Source organism: Nothobranchius furzeri, chromosome 10, assembly GCF_043380555.1.
Source record: "Nothobranchius furzeri strain GRZ-AD chromosome 10, NfurGRZ-RIMD1, whole genome shotgun sequence".
Classification (NCBI taxonomy): domain Eukaryota; kingdom Metazoa; phylum Chordata; class Actinopteri; order Cyprinodontiformes; family Nothobranchiidae; genus Nothobranchius; species Nothobranchius furzeri.
In genome coordinates this window covers 72,534,344-72,554,011 of record NC_091750.1, presented here as the reverse complement: position 1 = coordinate 72,554,011, position 19,668 = coordinate 72,534,344, and the positions used below count along the sequence as shown (strand labels likewise).

Sequence of the window (19,668 nt, the reverse complement as noted above, 5' to 3'; positions counted from 1 at the left end):
TCCATCCATCCAACCATCCATTTATCCATCCATCCACCCATCCAACCATCCATTTATCCATCTATCCATCCAACCATCCATCCATCTATCCATCCAACCATCCATGCACCCATCCACCCATCCAACCATCCATTTATATAACCATTTATACAACCATCCATCCATCCACCCATCCAACCATCCATTTATATAACCATTTATACAACCATCCATCCATCCATTTATATAACCATTTATACAACCATCCATCCATCCATCCATCCATCCAACCATCCATTTATCCATCCACCCATCCATTTATACAACCATTTATACAACCATCCATCCATCCATCCACCCATCCATCCACCCATCCAACCATCCATCCACCCATCCAAACATCCATTTATCCATCCATCCATACATTCACCCATCCATCCAACCATCCATCCACCCATCCAAACATCCATTTATCCATGTATCCATCCAACCATCCATCCATCTATCCATCCAACCATCTATCCATCTATCCATCCAACCATCCATCCACCCATCCAACCATCCATTTATACAACCATCCATCCATCTATCCAACCATCCATCCACCTATCCACCCATCCAACCAGCCATCTATCTATCCAACCATCCATCCATCCATCCATCCATCCATCCATCCATCCATCCATCCATCTATCCAACCATCCATCCACCCATCCATCTATCCAACCATCCATCCACCCATCCAACCATCCATCCATCCATCTATCCATCCATCCATCCATCCACCCATCCAACCATCCATTTATCCAACCATTTATACAACCATCCATCCATCCATCCATCTATCCAACCATCCATCCACCCAGCCAACCATCCACCCAACCATCCATCCATCCATCCATCCATCCATCCATCCAACCATCCATCCATTCATCCATCCATCCATCCATCCATCCACCCATCCAACCATCCATTTATCCAACCATTTATACAACCATCCATCCATCCATCTATCCAACCATCCATCCACCCATCCAACCATCCACCCAACCATCCATCCATCCATCCATCGACCCATCCAACCATCCATTTATACAACCATCCATCCATCCATCCATCCATCCATCCATCCATCTATCCAACCATCCATCCACCCATCCAACCATCCACCCAACCATCCATCGACCCATCCAACCATCCATTTATACAACCATCCATCCATCCATCCATCCATCCATCCATCTATCCAACCATCCATCCACCCATCCAACCATCCATCTATCCATCCAACCATGATTGAAAAACCATGTTGTACTAATTAAATATTTAATCATTTCATTTTGCTGCCACTGGTTAAGAAATTAAAATGTTTACTTTTTGTCTCTATTGGAACTTAATTTAATTTCTTTGATAAAAAGAAAAACAGGAGGAATATTTGACCGTCTCTCAGATCCAACAGCACCCCCGACTCTGTCAGTCATTCAGCCTCTGAGGAGGACCAAGGCCAACGTCTGGCTGCATGTTGGATGTTTTATTAAAGGAACCAGGAAAGACTTCTGAAGATGTTCCTTCTGTGAACAGAAGGAAAGACGAGACCAAAGCAGGAAGCACATCAACTCTTATGAGTTGTCTCTCAGATCAGCAGCTGCTCGGTTCTTTAAAGGAGTGTTAGCTAGTTGTTCTGGGAGGCTTTTTAATCCACATCATTTTTCAACAAGCAACTAAATCAGACGGCAGCTAAACCTTTCTTCATTCAGTGGTTGCATCAGTATTTCATTGTGATCTCCTGAAGAGTCAGGGTGGACATGTTCATCTATCTCAACATGGAGATAAAAACCAGCTCCGACTGGTTCAGACATGGGAACAAATATCAGCCATATTTATTTTATGGTGGTTGGGACGGCTGCATGACCATCTGCTCTTTAAGTAACGGAGATGTTAGTTTTAAATAAACATCCTGTTATGTTTCCAGTCTCTTTCTGTTAGCTAAAGCCTTTCAGCAGCCATCTTGATTTGGGTCAACAGTTAATCCAAAGTTTCCTGTTTTGTTTCTGTTTGGACGTCAAAACCACGAGGACACAGCGCCACTGCTTTACCTTGGCTAAGCTGATCCCACCAGGAACCTTGTAGGGGACGTATTTACGGTAGATGTGTCCCACTCTGGAGCAGGGGATGTCCTCCATCCGGCCACCACACATCCACACCTACAGGGAGAAAATGTTCACATCAGTAAAAGCTCAGGAAGCAGAAGTAGTGATGCAGGCGGGTCTTTGTTTAGTAAAAAAAAAAAAAGCCTCAGAGCTCATTTTTCAGAGGTTTCTAATTCTAGTTTAAAAAAGCTGCAGAAGCTTTTCAGGAAAACGAGTCAGCATCTCTGAAGCATCTATAGAATGACTCTAAAAGGTTTCATTACACCTAAAATCTCACAAAATCAGCTGTTTTCAGCAGGAACAAACCGTGCTTCCAAGCATGTTTCTCGTCTAATTCTGCTTTCATTTGTTATCGAGACAAAACAGAAACATCAAACGCTTCTTCTGGATTTTAATCCTTCAGATACAATAAAGACAGGAGCGATTTTTCTCTCTCACTGGCTGAAAATAAACCTGAGAAAGAGAGGGAGGGGTTGAGAGAGAGAGAGAGAGAGAGAGAGAGAGAGAGAGAGAGAGAGAGAGAGAGGGGGAGAGAAAGGGAGGGAGAGAGAGGAAGAAAGATAAGGGGAGAGAGAGATAGGAACAAAGAGGGAGGGAAATAGAGAAAGAGAGAGAGAGAGAGAGAGAGAGAGCGAGAGAGAGCAGACTACAGTGAGGTTGTGTCATCTGAGACAACGGACTGTGTGGGAAAGCTGGTTGGAAATGTGAAACGGGATTAGGAGGTTCCATTCCTGCAGAACCGAGCCGGTTGTGAATAATTTAAAGTGTTTAACAGCTGACAGCTTTTTAAGTTTTAGACAAGAACATGAAAACGTTTACCGCAACCTAACTGTGAGAGCAAAGTGAAGACAAGTGAGACAAACTGCTTCTACCATCATCTGAGTCTTTGAGAGAGACATGCAGATTAGAGGTTAGGATTATATCTTTCATTTCACCAAAACTTTCTCTGGACATTAATATTTAGCCTCACGTGGTTCAAAAGGAAGAAGAACAAATGAAAGCCTGTTTAACACGGCAGGATTTCAAATAGTTTAAATCTCTGGTCAAACGTGACTTTGGAGCAAACAAACATGGCGGAGGAGGAACGTCCTCACCTCGCTTCCTGATTGTCTGCACTTCCCCTTAAAAAGACAGCACACGTGTTTGTCCACGATGTCGTACCACGACAATCTAACTCCCGGAGTATTCCTGATTTCTGATCAGAGCAGTCCTGATGTACTTCCCGTTAGATCAGAGGGCTCCTAACACACCACACACAGCAGGAATATCTGGCAAGATTATGCTTGTTTACATACTCACACATTCATTTCAGAGGAAGCACACAAACAATGTTTTAAACCCACAAGCAGCCTTGATAAACATGCGTACACGAGATTAATGGTAAGTTATCCCGGACTCATTCACACCCACTGTGGAACGGAGGCGATCCGTTTTCCATACGACTTCCAGCGGTGAATTGTATGAATCTCTGATTTGCTCCCAGGACAGCACCAAACCTGACACACTGCTCTTAGAGACATAACTGTTAAAACAGCCTGTATTATCAGGAGGTTCAGAACGCCTGTGCTCGGCTTCTGACCAAGTCCTCCAAACACACCCACATCACCCCGCTTCTCCTCCAGCTGCACCGGCTGCCAGTCAACTTCAGGGTTCCACCTTCCTCAGGATCCACTGATTTCCCTCTTTCCTGTTCACTCTCTCTCCTTCTTTACATTTTTTAATCACAATTGTCTATTTTTTGCTCATTTTAAATATATTTTTAATCATTTTCTAAATTATTTTTTATAGTTGATATTTTTTTGTTTTTGTGATGCGCCTCGTGATTTTTATCTGTTATCTTGAGAGGCGCTATAGAAAAGATCATTTCTTCTTCTTCTTCTTCTTCTATCATGGAACTGATATCTCATTCCTTAATGATAAAAAAGCGGAGAAAAATGCAACAAGTGTTTTATTTTAAAATGTAACCTCGCTGTTCCAAGTCTCACTTCCTGTCTGGCTCGTGTAATTCCTTTAAAGGACCTGCATCATGCTACCTTCAACCGCCCAGAGTGATGAAAGGCACAATCTATGGTTAAACATGACCGTTGGAGCTGTGAGATGTTATCAAACACAGCTTTTTGTGAGTCATTCCTTTAACCTGTAAATAAATATTCCACAATAGTTCACAGCTGCAGACCTGGGGAGCAGAGGTTCACTGTCACGTCCCACTCAGCTGGATTTTGTTTGATATAAGACCTTCAACTTAATCAAAATCTGCATATGATATCTGGAAAAGATGACTCCATGAGAAAACTTTCCAGAACTCCGGACTGCATCCGTTCAGTATTCGGTGCGAACGAAGCTTTAGAGTTAGGGTCAGAAGGGGAGACGGCTTTTTCCTCTTCCTGTTCATGATGATCTAAATAAACCCGACTTGCAGGTTTAGGTGTTATAAAACGATCAGTTCTGGCTCATGAATCGATTAAAAACTAATAATTCCTTTAAAATTCATGTAAAATTTTTGTTCAGGCGCCATAAATAAATCCACCGCTGCCACGGAAACACGTTTCTTTTATGAATGAAAATGCTGCAGCTGCACACTTAAATAGAACATATTTTAAGCCTTTCTTGCACCAACAGCTTGTCTTTAATTCACCTCCAACTCTGAATAAAAAAGTTTGACACATTCAAAGGGAGCTCTTATAACTTCTGCTTCAGGAGCGGCGCTGCCTCAGAAATGTTTGCATAGCTAAAACCAGAGGAGGAATCCGCAGCGTGGTTCCGTTGTCCGAGCCCGCGTGTTCTGATTTTATCTGGCCGTGTGAGCGGGAAACTCTGGACGCTCCCACGTCACCAGAATGAAGCACAGCAGCAACCGGGCTGGTAGAGCTGCAGTTTGGTTGAGAGGATTAGCACGAGAGCCGGTTAATCTCCTCTCCTCAGGAGGGCGGCTGTCTGCAGCATATCAGCTAATAGGGATCTTAATAAAGAGGAAGCCAAATTGAATATCTGAGCTCACAAAGTAGACCTAAGAGGCACAGCAAGCATGTGCTGATAGCATAATTTCAGAGTTTGATCATCTTGGCTGAAATAATAACCTTGCTCTGGGATATTATCTCAGTAATTACTGAAACAAGATGAAAAGCTTCAAACGAGTATTAAAAACGTGAGCGCTCTTCTAACCACAAGTCAGATGGGAGTCATCGCCGTTTCACACTTCAGGTTCACACTTGAGGTGGAATTAACATCTGAAACCAGCATCTCACTGGGATCTGACTGGTTGGACTCTGAACTGTGATAAAAAACATGAACGTATGGGAGGAATCAGAGCATCTGGCCCTATGATGGTACCAGGACCAGGAGGAAAACCAGGACATAGCTACCCCCAAAAGGAAAGCATTAACCTCCTCAGTGACTCCTCACCCCTTCTTTCCACCGGAGCCGTCAGCAGCACGTTACTGCAGCAGCACGTCTTGCTCGCGTAAGCTGCTGCTTGGCCCTTCCCACGAGACGCGAAGCAGCAGGGGAGCAGCTGTCACCGACCGAGCACGAAGTCACACGAGTGACTTCACCAGTAAACACAACAACAAGCAGGAGAAAACTACAACATGGTTTGTGTTTTACGTTCTGTCCGTTTTATAATCGCCAATAAGGAGACCGCTAGCTAGGTGATAACTTCTCACGGGGCCGCACAGTTAGTAACTTTTTTTAAAGTGAAGCAACCGGAAGGCAGTACGTTACTTTATTCTGAAAATCTCGGGAGCTTCGCTCCGTTTTCGCGGTCGATTTCCCGTCTTTCCTTTCCCAAAAATGTCGAACTTGACCCGTTTCAGAGGCGTCGCGCATAGAAAATAGAACCGGCGAGTAAGGGCCGCGACATGCTGCTCCTGAAACGAGGCCGACTCGCGCTGCTGAAGGCTCCGGTGGAAAGAAGGGTTCAGGATGAGGAGGAGCGGCGGCACGACTGAGCCCCACAGAGGAATCATCATCATCGTCATTTATTTCCAACATGCCAATAACATCACAATTAACAACAGGATATAAATCAATAATAAATCAAGTTTCCTCCTCCTTGAACCGTCACCTTATCGTGGTGGAGGAGTTTGAGTGCCCTAATGATCCTAGGAGCTATGTTGTCTGGGGCACTTAGTGCCCCTGGTAGGGTCTCCCATGACAAATTGGTCTTAGGTGAAGGGTGAGACAAAGAACGGTTCGAAGGATCTTTCATGGCGGATAAAACGAAGAGTCGGAGTACCCGGCCCGGAGGGTTACCGGGGTCCCACCCTGGAGCCAGGCCTGGGGTTGGGGCCCGTGAGCGAGCGCCTGGTGGCCGGGCTTTTGCCCATGGGGCCCGGCCGGGCCCAGCCCGAACCGGATACATGGGCTCGTCCTACTGTGGACCCACCACCCGCAGGAGGAACATGAAGGGTCCGGTGCAATGCGAATCGGGTGGCAGACCAAGGCGGGAGCCTTGGCGGTCCAATCCCCGGACAAGAAAACTAGTTTTTGGGACATGGAACGTCACCTCGCTGGCGGGGAAGGAGCCGGAGCTTGTGGCAGAGGTTGAGCGGTACCGGCTAGATATAGTCGGACTCACCTCGACACATTGCATTGGCTCTGGAACCCGAGACCTGGAGAGGGGTTGGACACTCTACTTTGCTGGAGTTGCCCCGGGTGAGAGGCGGAGGGCTGGGGTTGGCTTTTTGTTAGCCCCAAGACTCTCTGCCTGTGTGTTGGGGTTTACCCCGGGGGACAAGAGGGTAGCTTCCTTGCGCCTTCGGGTCGGGGAACGGGTCCTGACTGTTGTTTGTGCTTATGGGCCAAATATCAGTTCAGAGTACCCACCCTTTTTGGAGTCCCTGGGACGAGTGCTAGATAGTGCTCCATCAGGGGACTCCATTGTCCTGCTGGAGGACTTCAATGCTCACGTGGGCAATGACAGCTTGACCTGGAGGGGTGTGATTGGGAGGAACGGCCCACCTAATCTGAACTCGAGCGGTGTTTTGTTATTGGACTTCTGTGCAAGCCGCAGTTTGGCCATAACGAACACCATGTTCGAACATAAGGATGCCCACCGGTACACTTGGTACCAGGGCAGCCTAGGTCACAGGTCGATGATAGATTTTGTAGTCGTATCATCTGACCTGCGGCCGTATGTTTTGGACACCCGAGTGAAGAGAGGGGCGGAGCTGTCAACTGATCACCACCTGGTGGTGAGTTGGCTCAGATGGCAAGGGAACATGCCGCGTAGACCTGGCAGACCCAAACGCATAGTGAGGGTCTGCTGGGAACGCCTGGCAGAAGAACCTGTCAAGACGGTCTTCAACTCCCACCTCCGGCAGAGCTTTGACCACGTCCCGAGAGCAGTGGGGGACATTGAGTCCGAGTGGGCCTTGTTCCACTCTGCGATTGTCGAGGCGGCTGTTGCTAGCTGTGGTCGTAAGGTGGCCGGTGCCAGTCGTGGTGGCAACCCCCGTACCCGCTGGTGGACACCAGAGGTTCGGGGAGCCGTCAGGCTGAAGAAGGAGGCCTACAGGGCGTGGCTGGTCTGTGGGTCTCCAGAGGCAGCAGACAGGTACCGGATAGCCAAGCGGGGTGCAGCAGTGGCAGTTGCCTAGGCAAAATCTCGGGCGTGGGAGGAGTTTGGTGAGGCCATGGAGGAAGACTATCGATCGGCTCCAAAGAGGTTCTGGCAAACTGTCCGGCGCCTCAGGAGAGGAAGGCAGCAACTCGCTCACACTGTTTACAGTGGGGATGGGGAGCTGCTGACGTCAACTGAGGCTATAGTCGGACGGTGGAAGGAATACTTTGAGGAGCTCCTCAATCCCACCAATGCGCATTCCGAGGAGGAACCAGAGCTGGGAGGCCTGGGGATGGACTGTCCGATCTCGGGGGCAGAAGTTGCTGAGGTAGTCAAACAACTACACAGCGGCGGAGCCCCGGGGGCGGATGAGGTTCGTCCTGGGTATCTCAAGGCTATGGATGTTGTAGGGCTGTCATGGTTGACACGTCTCTACAACATTGCGTGGTCATCGGGGGCAGTTCCTAGGGAGTGGCAGACCGGGGTGGTGGTCCCCATCTTTAAGAAGGGTGACCTGAGGGTGTGTTCCAACTATAGGGGGATCACACTCCTCAGCCTCCCTGGAAAGGTCTACGCCAAGGTACTGGAGAGGAGGGTCCGATCGATAGTTGAATCTCAGATAGAGGAGGAGCAATGTGGTTTTCGTCCTGGCCGTGGAACTGTGGACCAGCTCTATACCCTTGCAAGGGTGATGGAGGGGGCATGGGAGTTTGCCCAACCAATCCACATGTGCTTTGTGGATTTGGAGAAGGCTTATGACCGTGTCCCCAGGGGCACCCTGTGGGGGACGCTCCAGGAGTATGGGGTGGGTGGCTTTCTGTTAAGGGCCATTCAGTCCCTTTACCAGAGGAGCGTGAGTTTGATCCGCATAGCCGGTAGTAAGTCGGACCTGTTCCCAGTGAGGGTTGGACTCCGCCAGGGCTGCCCTTTGTCACCGGTTCTGTTCATCACTTTTATGGACAGAATTTCTAGACGCAGCCGTGGTGTGTAGTGTGTCGAGTTTGGTGGCAGGAGAATCTCGTCTCTGCTTTTTGCGGATGATGTGGTCCTCCTAGCTTCATCCAGCTCTGACCTTCAGCTCTTGCTGGGTAGGTTCGCGGCCGAATGTGAAGCGGCTGGGATGAGGATCAGCACCTCCAAATCTGAGACCATGGTTCTCGACCGGAAAAGGGTGGCTTGCCACCTCCGGGTCGGGGGAGAGGTCCTACCTCAAGTGGAGGAGTTTAAGTATCTCGGGGTCTTGTTCACGAGTGAGGGTAGGAGGGATCGGGAGATCGACAGGCGGATTGGTTCGGCGTCTGCAGTGATGCGGACGCTGAGCCGATCTGTCGTGGGGAAGAGGGAGCTGAGCCAGAAAGCCAGGCTCTTGATTTACCGGTCGATCTACGTCCCAATCCTCACCTATGGTCATGAGCTTTGGGTAATGACCGAAAGAACGAGATCGCGGATACAAGCGGCCGAAATGAGTTTCCTCCGTAGGGTGGCCGGGCTCAGCCTTAGAGATAGGGTGAGGAGCTCGGACATTCGGGAGGGACTCGGAGTAGAACCGCTGCTCCTCCGGATCGAAAGGAGCCAGTTGAGGTGGTTTGGGCATCTGGTCAGGATGCCTCCTGGACGCCTCCCCGGGGAGGTGTTTCGGGCATGTCCTGCCGGCAGAAGGCCCCCGGGTCGACCCAGGACACGTTGGAGAGGTTACATCTCCAATCTGGTCCGGGAACGCCTTGGGGTCCTGCCGGAGGAGCTGGTGGACAAGGCCGGGGAGAGGACGGCCTGGAGCTCCCTAATTGGGATGCTGCCCCCACGACCCGGACCCGGATAAGCGGAGGAAGACGAAGACGAATAAATCAAGTTGACATTGTAGGCATGTTGGAAAGGGAGTGGGCGGAAGCCAAGCTTATTCAAGCCCACCCCTATTTAACATTAAACAGTTTAAGATTTAATATGTAGAAAAAACTCTAATTCAACAACCTTGTGACCAAAGAAAATCATAAATCATAACAATAATAATGGTAGTCTAGACAACTTAACAATTCTTGTCAGTATCATTAATTATATATTCCCATACACCTTTACTCACATCATTGCCCATTCTCATTTGTAATGTATTCTAACCAGACTGTTCTTCTGTAGCGTGCTTTAAAAATCTGAATATTTTGACATTGTTTGTGATCAGTCTTTAGGTTATTCCGTGTTTTTATCCCACACACAGACACACAGAAGCTTTCACGTGTTGTTCGCACCAGTGGTGATTTAAATATTTGATCTCTCCTCAGGCTATGTGACAGCTCTTTAATTATAAATAGCTTTTGTCAATTATTTGGTAGAAGTTTATTAAATGCTTTGAAAAGAATTTGAACAGTTTGATATTTAATTATATCCTATAATTTTAATAATTTTGATTGTAAAAAAGTTCATTTGTGTGTTCTAAGAATCCAACCTTATCTATGAAACGGACCGCTCTTTGTTGCAATATGTAAAGACGATGTAAGGATCATTGATAATTATTCCCCCATACCTCAGCGCCATAAGTAAAATAAGGGAGAACTGAGGAGGTAAAGCTTTTAATACCAAGGTTAATATCAAGCTGTTACAAATTACCATCTTTAAAATTGTTAGTAATAAATTCTTAACTTTATAAACCTGACTCTTGCTTGAAATGAAACACAGAAAGGTCTATAGTTGGTTATTGAATCAGCAAAGAATCCACCAAGTCTTCTGTTAATAAATAAACTTTTGCTGTACAATGTAATTGAATTAAAAATTAATCTTTCGATTAAAATATAGACCAAGACAGTTGGTGTTTGAACTTCTATCGTTTGTATTAATATCCTAGAAATGTATGCATAATATAAGTTCATATGTGTCCGATCTTTTCTCAGGATCTAACCAAACTGATAGCAAACAGGGTTAAATCCTAGTGTGTAAAGTGTGTGTTTACTTTAATCTTTTCATTAAATTGTCCAATTGGGATGTCTGGATTTTCACCTGCTAATTTTGGTCCAATATTAACAACAAATTCATTGAAGCTACCTATTGCTAATTCCATATTACATTTGTTTCCATGTGCATCTCAACAACAGTTTGGATTTCCTGTCTTTGTGGATTTGTATTTAACCAAACCATTCAATATGTCCCATGTTCTTTTTAGATTATTTTTGTTATCATATAATATACTCCCATAGTACAGTTTTTTACTGTCTCTTATTATATTAGATAATTTATTTTTGTATATCTTGTGTCATTCTGCTTCTTTAGTTTTGGAGTTGATAAATTTTTTATAAAGATTATTTTTCTTTTTACAAACATTTAATATTCCTTTTGTAAGCCAAGGAGATCTAGGAAGGAAGGAATTTCAGCCGGTTGGATCCAGGATCTTGGTCTTTGGGCCTGATCCGGATCTCATGAGGTCCTCCCTCACCCTCACATTACAGCAGACAAATTTATATTTGAATCTGAACGTGATTTAGCCTACAGTCACTCCTAAATGTCTCTCCAACTCTCCCATAAGTTGTTTCTAATGCGTCCACACTGTCAGGAACTGAGAGATGACCCCATCTGAACCAGTTCTTTTGGAGGTTTTTTTTTCACCTTGAATGAGATCTCGTATTGTTCTCCTCCCCAGATTTCCAGACCCATGTCATATCCTCCCAGCTCCCAGAACCACTTTCTGTCCACAGCAAACAGACCGCCCGCCATCACCGGAGACCTGGAAGACAAAAAGGAGACACGACGCGGGTCCTGAGGTGGGGACAGGTTTGGTTCCTTTGTTACATACGGTGATGATTTACCGACAGATGTATTTCTAACGAGAACTGGAAGAAGCAGGCCGCTGCATCAGCTGAGGTTAAACACAGGAACGCTTTCCCAGTGGGCAGGTCTCACTTATTCCATCAGTAAAATCCAGGTGATGACTTTTTAAGATTGCGAGTCTATTTATAGACACTTCCCTCCACGTAATGATGATAATCTGTACAGAGCACAAGCAATTAACCCTCTGCAGCGTGTCTGACTGCAGCCATGAGGTCCGAGTGCTGAGCTGGGGCTGCAGAGGCTGATTGTTGCTGCTGCACAGCTGAGGCAAACAACAAAAATGGGGCAGCAGGTGCAAAACAAAGATTTACAGAGAAAAGCCTCCAAATATGTCGCGTCTCCATGCATTACCCACGTCTGATCTAAACAACCTGCTTCTGCCCTGCACGCTGCAGAAATACCATCATATATGCATCCCTCTGTTGCCATGGCAACAGGCTTTTCATTAGGTAGAAATCTGAGGCAGCGAGTCAGCAGGTGGTCTGTTCTCGCCAAACTCGTCCCCGAGGAGGATCAATTAAAGGCAAAGCGGGCGGGTTTTGTGTCGTCAGCTGAGAGAAACACTGCAGGGCTCCGTCGTCTCAGGAGCAGCAGGCTGATGCGCTTTTTCCTCCTCCAGGAGATCCACGCAGCGCTTCCACATCCTATAGGACTCCCTATACTTCATAAGAACTATCTCAAAGTTTAGTGCTCTGAAAAAATATGGAAACAGTTTGAAAACTTGTAATTCAGTCGCAAAAAGAACTGATTCTTCTTCATTTTGTCTTTTTAACGAGCTAAAAGATGAATAAATCCCGATTCCGTTGTCCTGTGGTTTCTGCTACGAGTGTGGCCGTCAGTCAGGGAGAAACCCACAGACTCAGCATGTCTCTGAGGCACCATTGGTGTTCTGCAGTTTTCTGGTCCACTTCACTTCTGTGCAAAGCAGAACATCTAATCCTGCATTTAGTGAGTTTAAATTCTGCATGAATCCTTTTAGACAGAAAACAAAACGAGACTTCCTGATGTTCTAGTTGATCATTTCCTTCTCCTCCAAGGATTTGGACACATCATGATGCATCTGAGCAGCAAAACAGAACATGAAGAAAGCCTGGTGCCTTTCTTCCTGAGCCTACAGGTTTACCATGACCTCTATGGCTGAGCAGAGCTTCAGCTCCGCCTTAAAAAAACACGCTGATGGGCATCGGCAGGTGCTGAGAAAAACCTCCATAACACCCTAACTCTGACGTCCAGCAGCAAACAGGACGTCAGACGTGTGGAGGCTAATTTGACAGTTCGGTTCCTAATCCACACACTCTCTGAAAAGTGAATTTAAACACAACAAACGTGTCTAACTAGGTCAGATATGGGGTTAAAGTTTGGTCCGGATGGGAGTCACTGCAGGTGTTTTCCTTTTCTTTACCTTTAAACCTCTGAGCTCCACGTTCAGGACCCATGCTAGACACACATTTGGTGGATTTGCAGATGATCCCACTCGTTTCATGTCTGCTGGGTGATTACATTTAGAGTAATAATCATGAATAATTAGAGAAAATCAGCGTTATGGATCCCTGCCACGCTGACAGCTGAACATGACATCTGTGTGTAAGTGTTAAACGTGTGTGTGCACGTCTGGAGCTGTGACGCCCTTTTCTCTGTACTTTCACCGCCTCTCTGAGCTAAAAGCTAAACGTGTTGCTGCTCACTCAAAAGGCTCCGTCGGGTCGACTCTCTTCATCTCCAGAGGGATGGGGATGCGTTTGTAGTACATCTCCCAGTCGAACGCCCCCCGCATGGCGTCCCCCGCCTGCGTCCCGTAGCCAAAGTTATCGTGGTCGATGACGTCGATCATCGGACACACGATGGTCTTCCTGTTCTGGGCGATCCGGTCTGAGAGAAAAACAAAGGACTGGTCGGTGTTTGGTTTAAAGTAGACAAGCTGCAAGCACAGTTATTCAGCTGCTTTATAAAGAATCCACCTTAATGAAAAACTTAAACATATTTGTGTTTTCAAGCCTCTGGAGATCATTTTATGTCCAGGGTTCTTCGTCTGCCGGGTCTAAAACATTAACCGGCAGAAAAAAATGTCTAAACACTTCCAGAGTTTTGATTTTCAAACAAAAATGAGATTAGAGCACACATCTTTGGGCAGCAGGTGTATTTTAGAGCCTCTTGTGAACACCAGAGTCTTCCTCACCCAGCAGAGGAGGAAGCCAGTTGACGTTGGCCTCACAGTGAGAGTCCAGGAAGGTGATGACTTCTCCTTTAGCGGCGGCGGCGCCGAGCAGCCGAGTCCGGATCAGACCTTCCCTCTTCCTGGTCCTCAGGATGCGAACCTTGGACATCTGGGTCATGTACTCCTCCAGCGCCACCTTCAGGTGTTCTGGAAGGAGGAAAACCAGGATTCACGAAAAAGAAGGAGCTGGCTGCGTGTGAATCGCCCACGTGCTGCCGAGGCTCCTGACAGTGTTCAAATAAACCATAAAAATATGGAACACTTTCTTTTAATTCATCAATAATGTCATTTAATCCACCAGAAAACTCACAACAAGAGTGAATCAACAGAACACTGCATGAGATTATGGTATTATGGGATTATGGGAGCGTTACACACACACTAGCTGCACACACACGCGGCCGTGGCCGGTTCTACCCGGTAGTAACGGTGACCAGCCAGGGTTTCCTCCCGTAAGACATTTCTTACCAAGAGAAAGCAAATCCATCAAACAAAGATCTCCTTTTTTCAGCTTCATTAATACAAGAAAACAAACATATTCAAATAAAAATAACAACAAAAGTATGTTTCACTAACAAAAAGACTTTTAGTTTGGGACTTGGGATTTTCTGTTTAATTTTCCAAACACCAGGAACCGTGCGTTCGTTTATGAAGCTTTAACGTCTCCATCTGTGCAGCAGAAGTCCTTCTGGCCAAGCTGGAGGAGCTTTAATCAAACTTTAGACCAAAATAAACCTTTTCTGATTCAGCAGGTGGCGCATTTTCCTCTGTGGTGGAGTTGGAGGGATTGAGTGGTAATTTGCGTGTTGGTGTGAAATTCTCTCTGAGGAAGAGAAGCTCTCAGCGAAAGTTCATTTAAGGTCTGAAACCAACGACGCAGCTTTGTGCCTGGTTTCGATGCCATCGTGGAAAAAAACCGCCGATGTTGGAGAAAAGAGGTGAATTCAGATGTGAAACGCTTCTGCTGACTCTTTGTTTCCTCCGTCGAGTCTGGACCGACGATGAGAACACCAATTGTGAAACTGGGTGGATGATGGCAGCTTTGTGTTCTTCCTCGTAAAACAGAGCTGGTCTAGTTGGACCCCGTCTGTCTCAGATCCCAACTCTGTTGTCTTCAGGACCCGACTGTCCCCCTACACATCCAGACCCCAGACCAGTGTCTTCGTCCTCCGAGCCACTGAGGCTCCAGGCAAGGTCGATCGTATTGATTGTTTATTTGCTTCCACACCAGCTGACCCAAATACTATAAAGTCTGACTTTGCAGCAAGGACAGACGGGATCTCTGAGGTCGGCTTCAGACGGAGCCGGATGAAAGTGACCATTACACGGACGGCTGTCTCCTCGTGGACGCTGGCTGGTGATGCTGACATCATCCCGCTAACGACAGGAAAGCAGGAAGAATTCATCAGAGCGCGTTTACCCCGCGTGCACAAAGGCCTTGTACGTGGAGAGGTGAGGGAACCGGATCAGTGTTTAATTATGATTGGTTAATTTCCCTGAATAAATTGGAATACAGCTCACGGTGTTTACCAAAAGCAAGGAGGCAATTCATCACCGTAATGAGAGAGGGCCGATGTCGACAAACACATTAGTCTTTATTAAATGTGAGGGGAAGGAGGACGCAGGACTGAGACGGCGTAGATGTGGGGGTCATTCCACTCTGGAGGCATCACGTTTGGATGATTTACAGACAGGAAGTCCCTCTAAAGTTTCACAGCTGCTCATCTACCTCGTGAGGCTGGCAGCTGCTGAACGCGCGTTTCTGTGTCTTAATCGTTGTGCTCAGAGGCGCTTGGACAAGTGCAGAGATTCAGTTTGATTTATTTTAGAGCAGCACGATGTCACGTGTGAGCGCCGGCAGAGTAGCGTGTTGGGTCGTCCCGTCGTAGGTCCTGTTGTGATGTCAGACTCTGTTCTGATCTGATGTTGCTTCCTGACCCTTCACCTGCTGGACCAGGATGTAAACCAAAGGTCTGAGGCTAGTTTGAGGGTGCTAACCGAGCTTAGGATGAAAACACCAGTGGATCATGTTGGATTGCAGAAGCCAGACTCATTGGAGGACATCAGTTGGACCCTCATGACGGCTTTATTCTGTCAACGACACGAGGTTTCAAACTCGGAGTTATCCTGCATTTCTGAGTGGCTTAACAAGAGTTAACTGTGTCTACAGATGTGATTTTAACCAGAAGAAGGTGGTTTATCACCTGCGTTAAATGAAACTGGTTAATGATCAACATGGCAGGAGAGCAGCATGACTGCATAGATGCTATTCAAGTCCTCTGTTGTTAATTCCTGCAGTTTTTATATCATACGGTTTGAATAATAACACAATATTAATTTTTACCTACATGGTGCCGTTCTAGATCCTACATTCATAAACTCAGAGTTCCAAGCTTTAAACTGTCTCTGTGCTGCTGAGTGCTTTCAGGGTGTGAGTGAATCTGGTCCGAACGAGCGATGGTCACCTTAACCATGTGACCAAAAGCCCTCCCAGGTACAGAGGTGTGTGTGAGGACGTTCCTGCCTCCATGGATAAGAAACAAAACATCGGTGGCATTCATCCTCAGACTTCAGCGGAGTTCTGCAACCAAACTAAACACGAGATGAATCAGAGTCCAGATGTGCAGCAGCTGTAAACCAGCCTTCCAACTCTCGGTGCAGAACGAGTGAAACCTGCTAAAACTGATCAGCCCATCAGTTCAGAAAGACGTTTCCATCCCCATGAATCTGAGTGATGAAACGTGTTACCTGCATAAGATGAACTGTAAATCTGAAGCTCAAGGCACAAACAGCAGCAGTCACATCCTGGGCGACGCATTCCATCAGAATTGAATGAATCCTGATGCACCGCGGCACACGGAGCTGAGCCCCGGGTCCAGGGTAGCGGTGGATTCATCCGGAGACGCTTTGGCACGTCACCAAAAATGGGAGCTGCTCGTTTATTCTCACAAACTGCTCCAGTGTCCTTGAGAAACCCATTACACCCTTTCAATTTTCTTCCAGAGCCTGCTTGAATTTTCAGTGGCATCATTAAATAAATGACTCTGGAAGGAGTGACGGAGCATTTGTAGGTCAGAGTTTGATGCACTTTTAGGGCAGGGACCCGGAGAGGTGCTAGAGAAGAACACAACAAACAGGATGATGTCATCTTCACGTTCTGTTTCCTGTGCCGTTAAAAATGAGACTCAGAAACGTCTGAGTCCTTCGGTCACAGCAGCAGTCTGTTGCTTCTGCCTCCCATAAATGTCAGGGAAAAGTCTAATTAGTGTCTGTGGTTTCACCTGAGACGGAATTATCAGGACTGGAACCAAACATAAACAATATCTTTGCAGGGTCTGAGGGAGCTGCTGTCTATCTCCAAAAGTCATCAGGTGAGAGACGACACCTGGACCAGTCAATCACAGAGAAACAACCGAGACACGTACACATGCACGCTGTGGACCAGGAGGGACCTGAAGCCAGTTAGTGGTTTTTAAACGAAGCTCAGGACTCCATCGTCTAATGGGACGACCGATAAATCCATCACCAGCGCTACAGTGGTCATTAACATCTTCACACAGCAAACATGACTCAGATGGTTTTCTGCTCCTCAAGAAGACGTCTGAATCGATCACCCCCCACACCCTCAGCCCAGATCTGATGGGTATACATCTGTAAATGGCAACTCTCAATTAGTGGCTTTTGTCCTCCATCGTTTGTCTCCCTCTTCATATCCGCCGTCGCTCCGTCACACTCCAGCGAGCACCATTACCTCATTATCTCCCTTCACTCTCAGCCCTAAACAGAAACACACACGCTGACTTGAATGAATAAACATGCCAAACTTTGTTCAGAGTTTCTGCTCCGCTGCCTCCCTCTCCACCAGCTGCCTGTCTCACAAATCATCCCCTATCTCCCCCATCGCTGAGGCTTCCTCCCCCCGCCGCTCCATCATTTACACGGTGAGGCTGCATGTGTTGATAAGAAGCTTCAAAGTAGCTCCACAGTGCTGACAGCAGCGCTCTCAGACAGCCAGAGCAGTAAATTATTTATTTAACTGTCCCAAAATGTAAACCTGCTGTCGATCCAGAAAAGCCCGTCCTGCTGTCGGTTCTGAGCTGGTCGGGAACCACAGAGCGCATCGGTCCAGGAGGCTGGGAATAGTTCATCCATCTCATTAGGTCAACCTTTTATTGGATTCCTCTCCCTCTGATAACTTTAATGGAAGCTCATGAATCTTCATAATGTCCACAGGATCAGGTGTGAGTTCATGGGCTGGATTGGACCACCTTCAGCTGTCGGAACTGACTCCGTAGGACCGTGATTCTGGTAGGTCCGCTGGTCCCACAGAGAGACACATCTGATCAGCTGGTTCTCGTAGGACAAATCACGATTTCTGCTACAGAGATGACAAATCTAGCTTCATCACCATGGCAACAGAGACTGAGGTTACGTTTAACTGTCCTAAGAAAAATGAAACACCTTCATGCTAAGAAAATAAAAGAACAACACCAGCTTAGCGGCCCTCAGTCCGCAGAACCCTAAAGAAGATCACGGAGTCGCCGCCTGCTGCCGGTTTCATAAACATCCTAGTTTTTATTTTTACCGAATCCTGGTCGTCTGCCGCTCCCGACGAATAACGAGTGTTCACAAGCCACGGCTGTTGTCTGAAACAGAGTTTATAAAATGAGTGTCTCCCTACGCTGTGATCCTCTGCAGCAGTGGGTTTCCGGGATGAGGTGGGCCAGAGGGGATTCACAGGACTCAAAGTGGAAAACAATTCCTGACGCTACATTTTTACCATAAATGATGTTAAAGTTCAAACTAACGCCTCGAAAGGCCGCAGGTGGTGTAGCAGAGGTAGACGCTGTGATCAGAAATGTTTCTATAGATCAATAATCAACACTTATCAGATGAGGACTCCATTTAAACTTCATGTTAAATGACTCCCAGTGGTTCGGAGAAGAAAGCTCCTCGTCATAATGAATCTAATGTGTGTGTGGGACCGTTCTTTACTCCCAGAACAATCTTTGTTTTGTTTCCAAACTGAACAATTAACAAAACCCTCAAACAGGAAAAAGTACGTCAAATGTTTTCACAGAAAACATCATTTTGGTCCAAGAAAAGTTACAGAGCAAGGCGAAACTATCTCTCTGAGCCGGACCTGGGTGTTTGGTAGCGTCTAACTCAGGGGTGTCAAACTCATTTTAGCTCAGGGGCCACATTGAGGGAAATCTAGTCCCAAGTGGGCCGGACCGGTAAATTAAAAACAACTTCAGATTGTTTTCTTTGTTTTAATACAATCAATATAAAACAAGGCTGGAGCCTGAGGACAGTGTAGTACAAGTACAACACCTGAAGTGTACTTGAAAATTTGAAAAAAAAAAAAAAATCAATCAATGAATAAAAAACATTCCTTAGTGATTCAAAGAGCTTACAGATCACATGGCTAGATCGGTTTCATGCAGCACTTAAAGTACATTTGACTCATTTTACTTTACATCTTTTAGCTTTCACCAGCACATCAACATCAGAAGTCACATCCTGAGTGGTGGCCAACTTCAGGATGTGATTCAAGTTCTTGTGTGAGCCTTGAGCGCAGCTTTGTTTTATTTATACTCATTACAGAGAAAACTTGCTCACAAAGATACGTTTATTTTCACTCTACATTGTAAAGTATGAAAATAAAGTTTACACAACCATCTCGCGGGCCGGATTTAACCTGTTTGTGGGCCGGATGCGGCCCGCGGGCCGTATGTTTGACACCCCTGGTCTAACTGCTAATGAGTCACAGAACAAAAGATGCAAACATAAACTTCATCAGAGCCATAAAAGGGCTTTTAAAGTCTGATTTTGAATCCGAATCAAAGATGAACTCAGAGGGACGAGTGCTTCTGAGAAACGGCAGCGGGCTGTCTGCTCTGACTCCATTAGTGTCATTCTTCTCATACCTCGGTTTCTGGATTGTTGTGTGA

At 46.5% G+C, this 19,668-nt stretch overlaps 1 protein-coding gene across 2 annotated transcripts in view; it reads right to left on the bottom strand.

Annotated features, from left to right (window-relative positions):
- LOC107387102 (polypeptide N-acetylgalactosaminyltransferase 10) overlaps window positions 1-19,668 on the bottom strand; it is a 65,684-nt gene that overhangs the window by 12,689 nt on the left and 33,327 nt on the right. For both annotated transcript variants that reach the window (XR_011521740.1, XM_070555404.1), the window contains exons 5-8: window positions 13,676-13,861; window positions 13,185-13,368; window positions 11,278-11,395; window positions 2,076-2,183 (exon numbers count right to left, since the gene is read on the bottom strand). Coding sequence is in view for 1 of the 2 variants with exons in the window: in XM_070555404.1 (XP_070411505.1) it covers window positions 2,076-2,183; window positions 11,278-11,395; window positions 13,185-13,368; window positions 13,676-13,861 (596 nt within the window). In the remaining variant the exon portion in view is untranslated. The remainder of the gene's footprint in view (window positions 1-2,075; window positions 2,184-11,277; window positions 11,396-13,184; window positions 13,369-13,675; window positions 13,862-19,668) is intronic.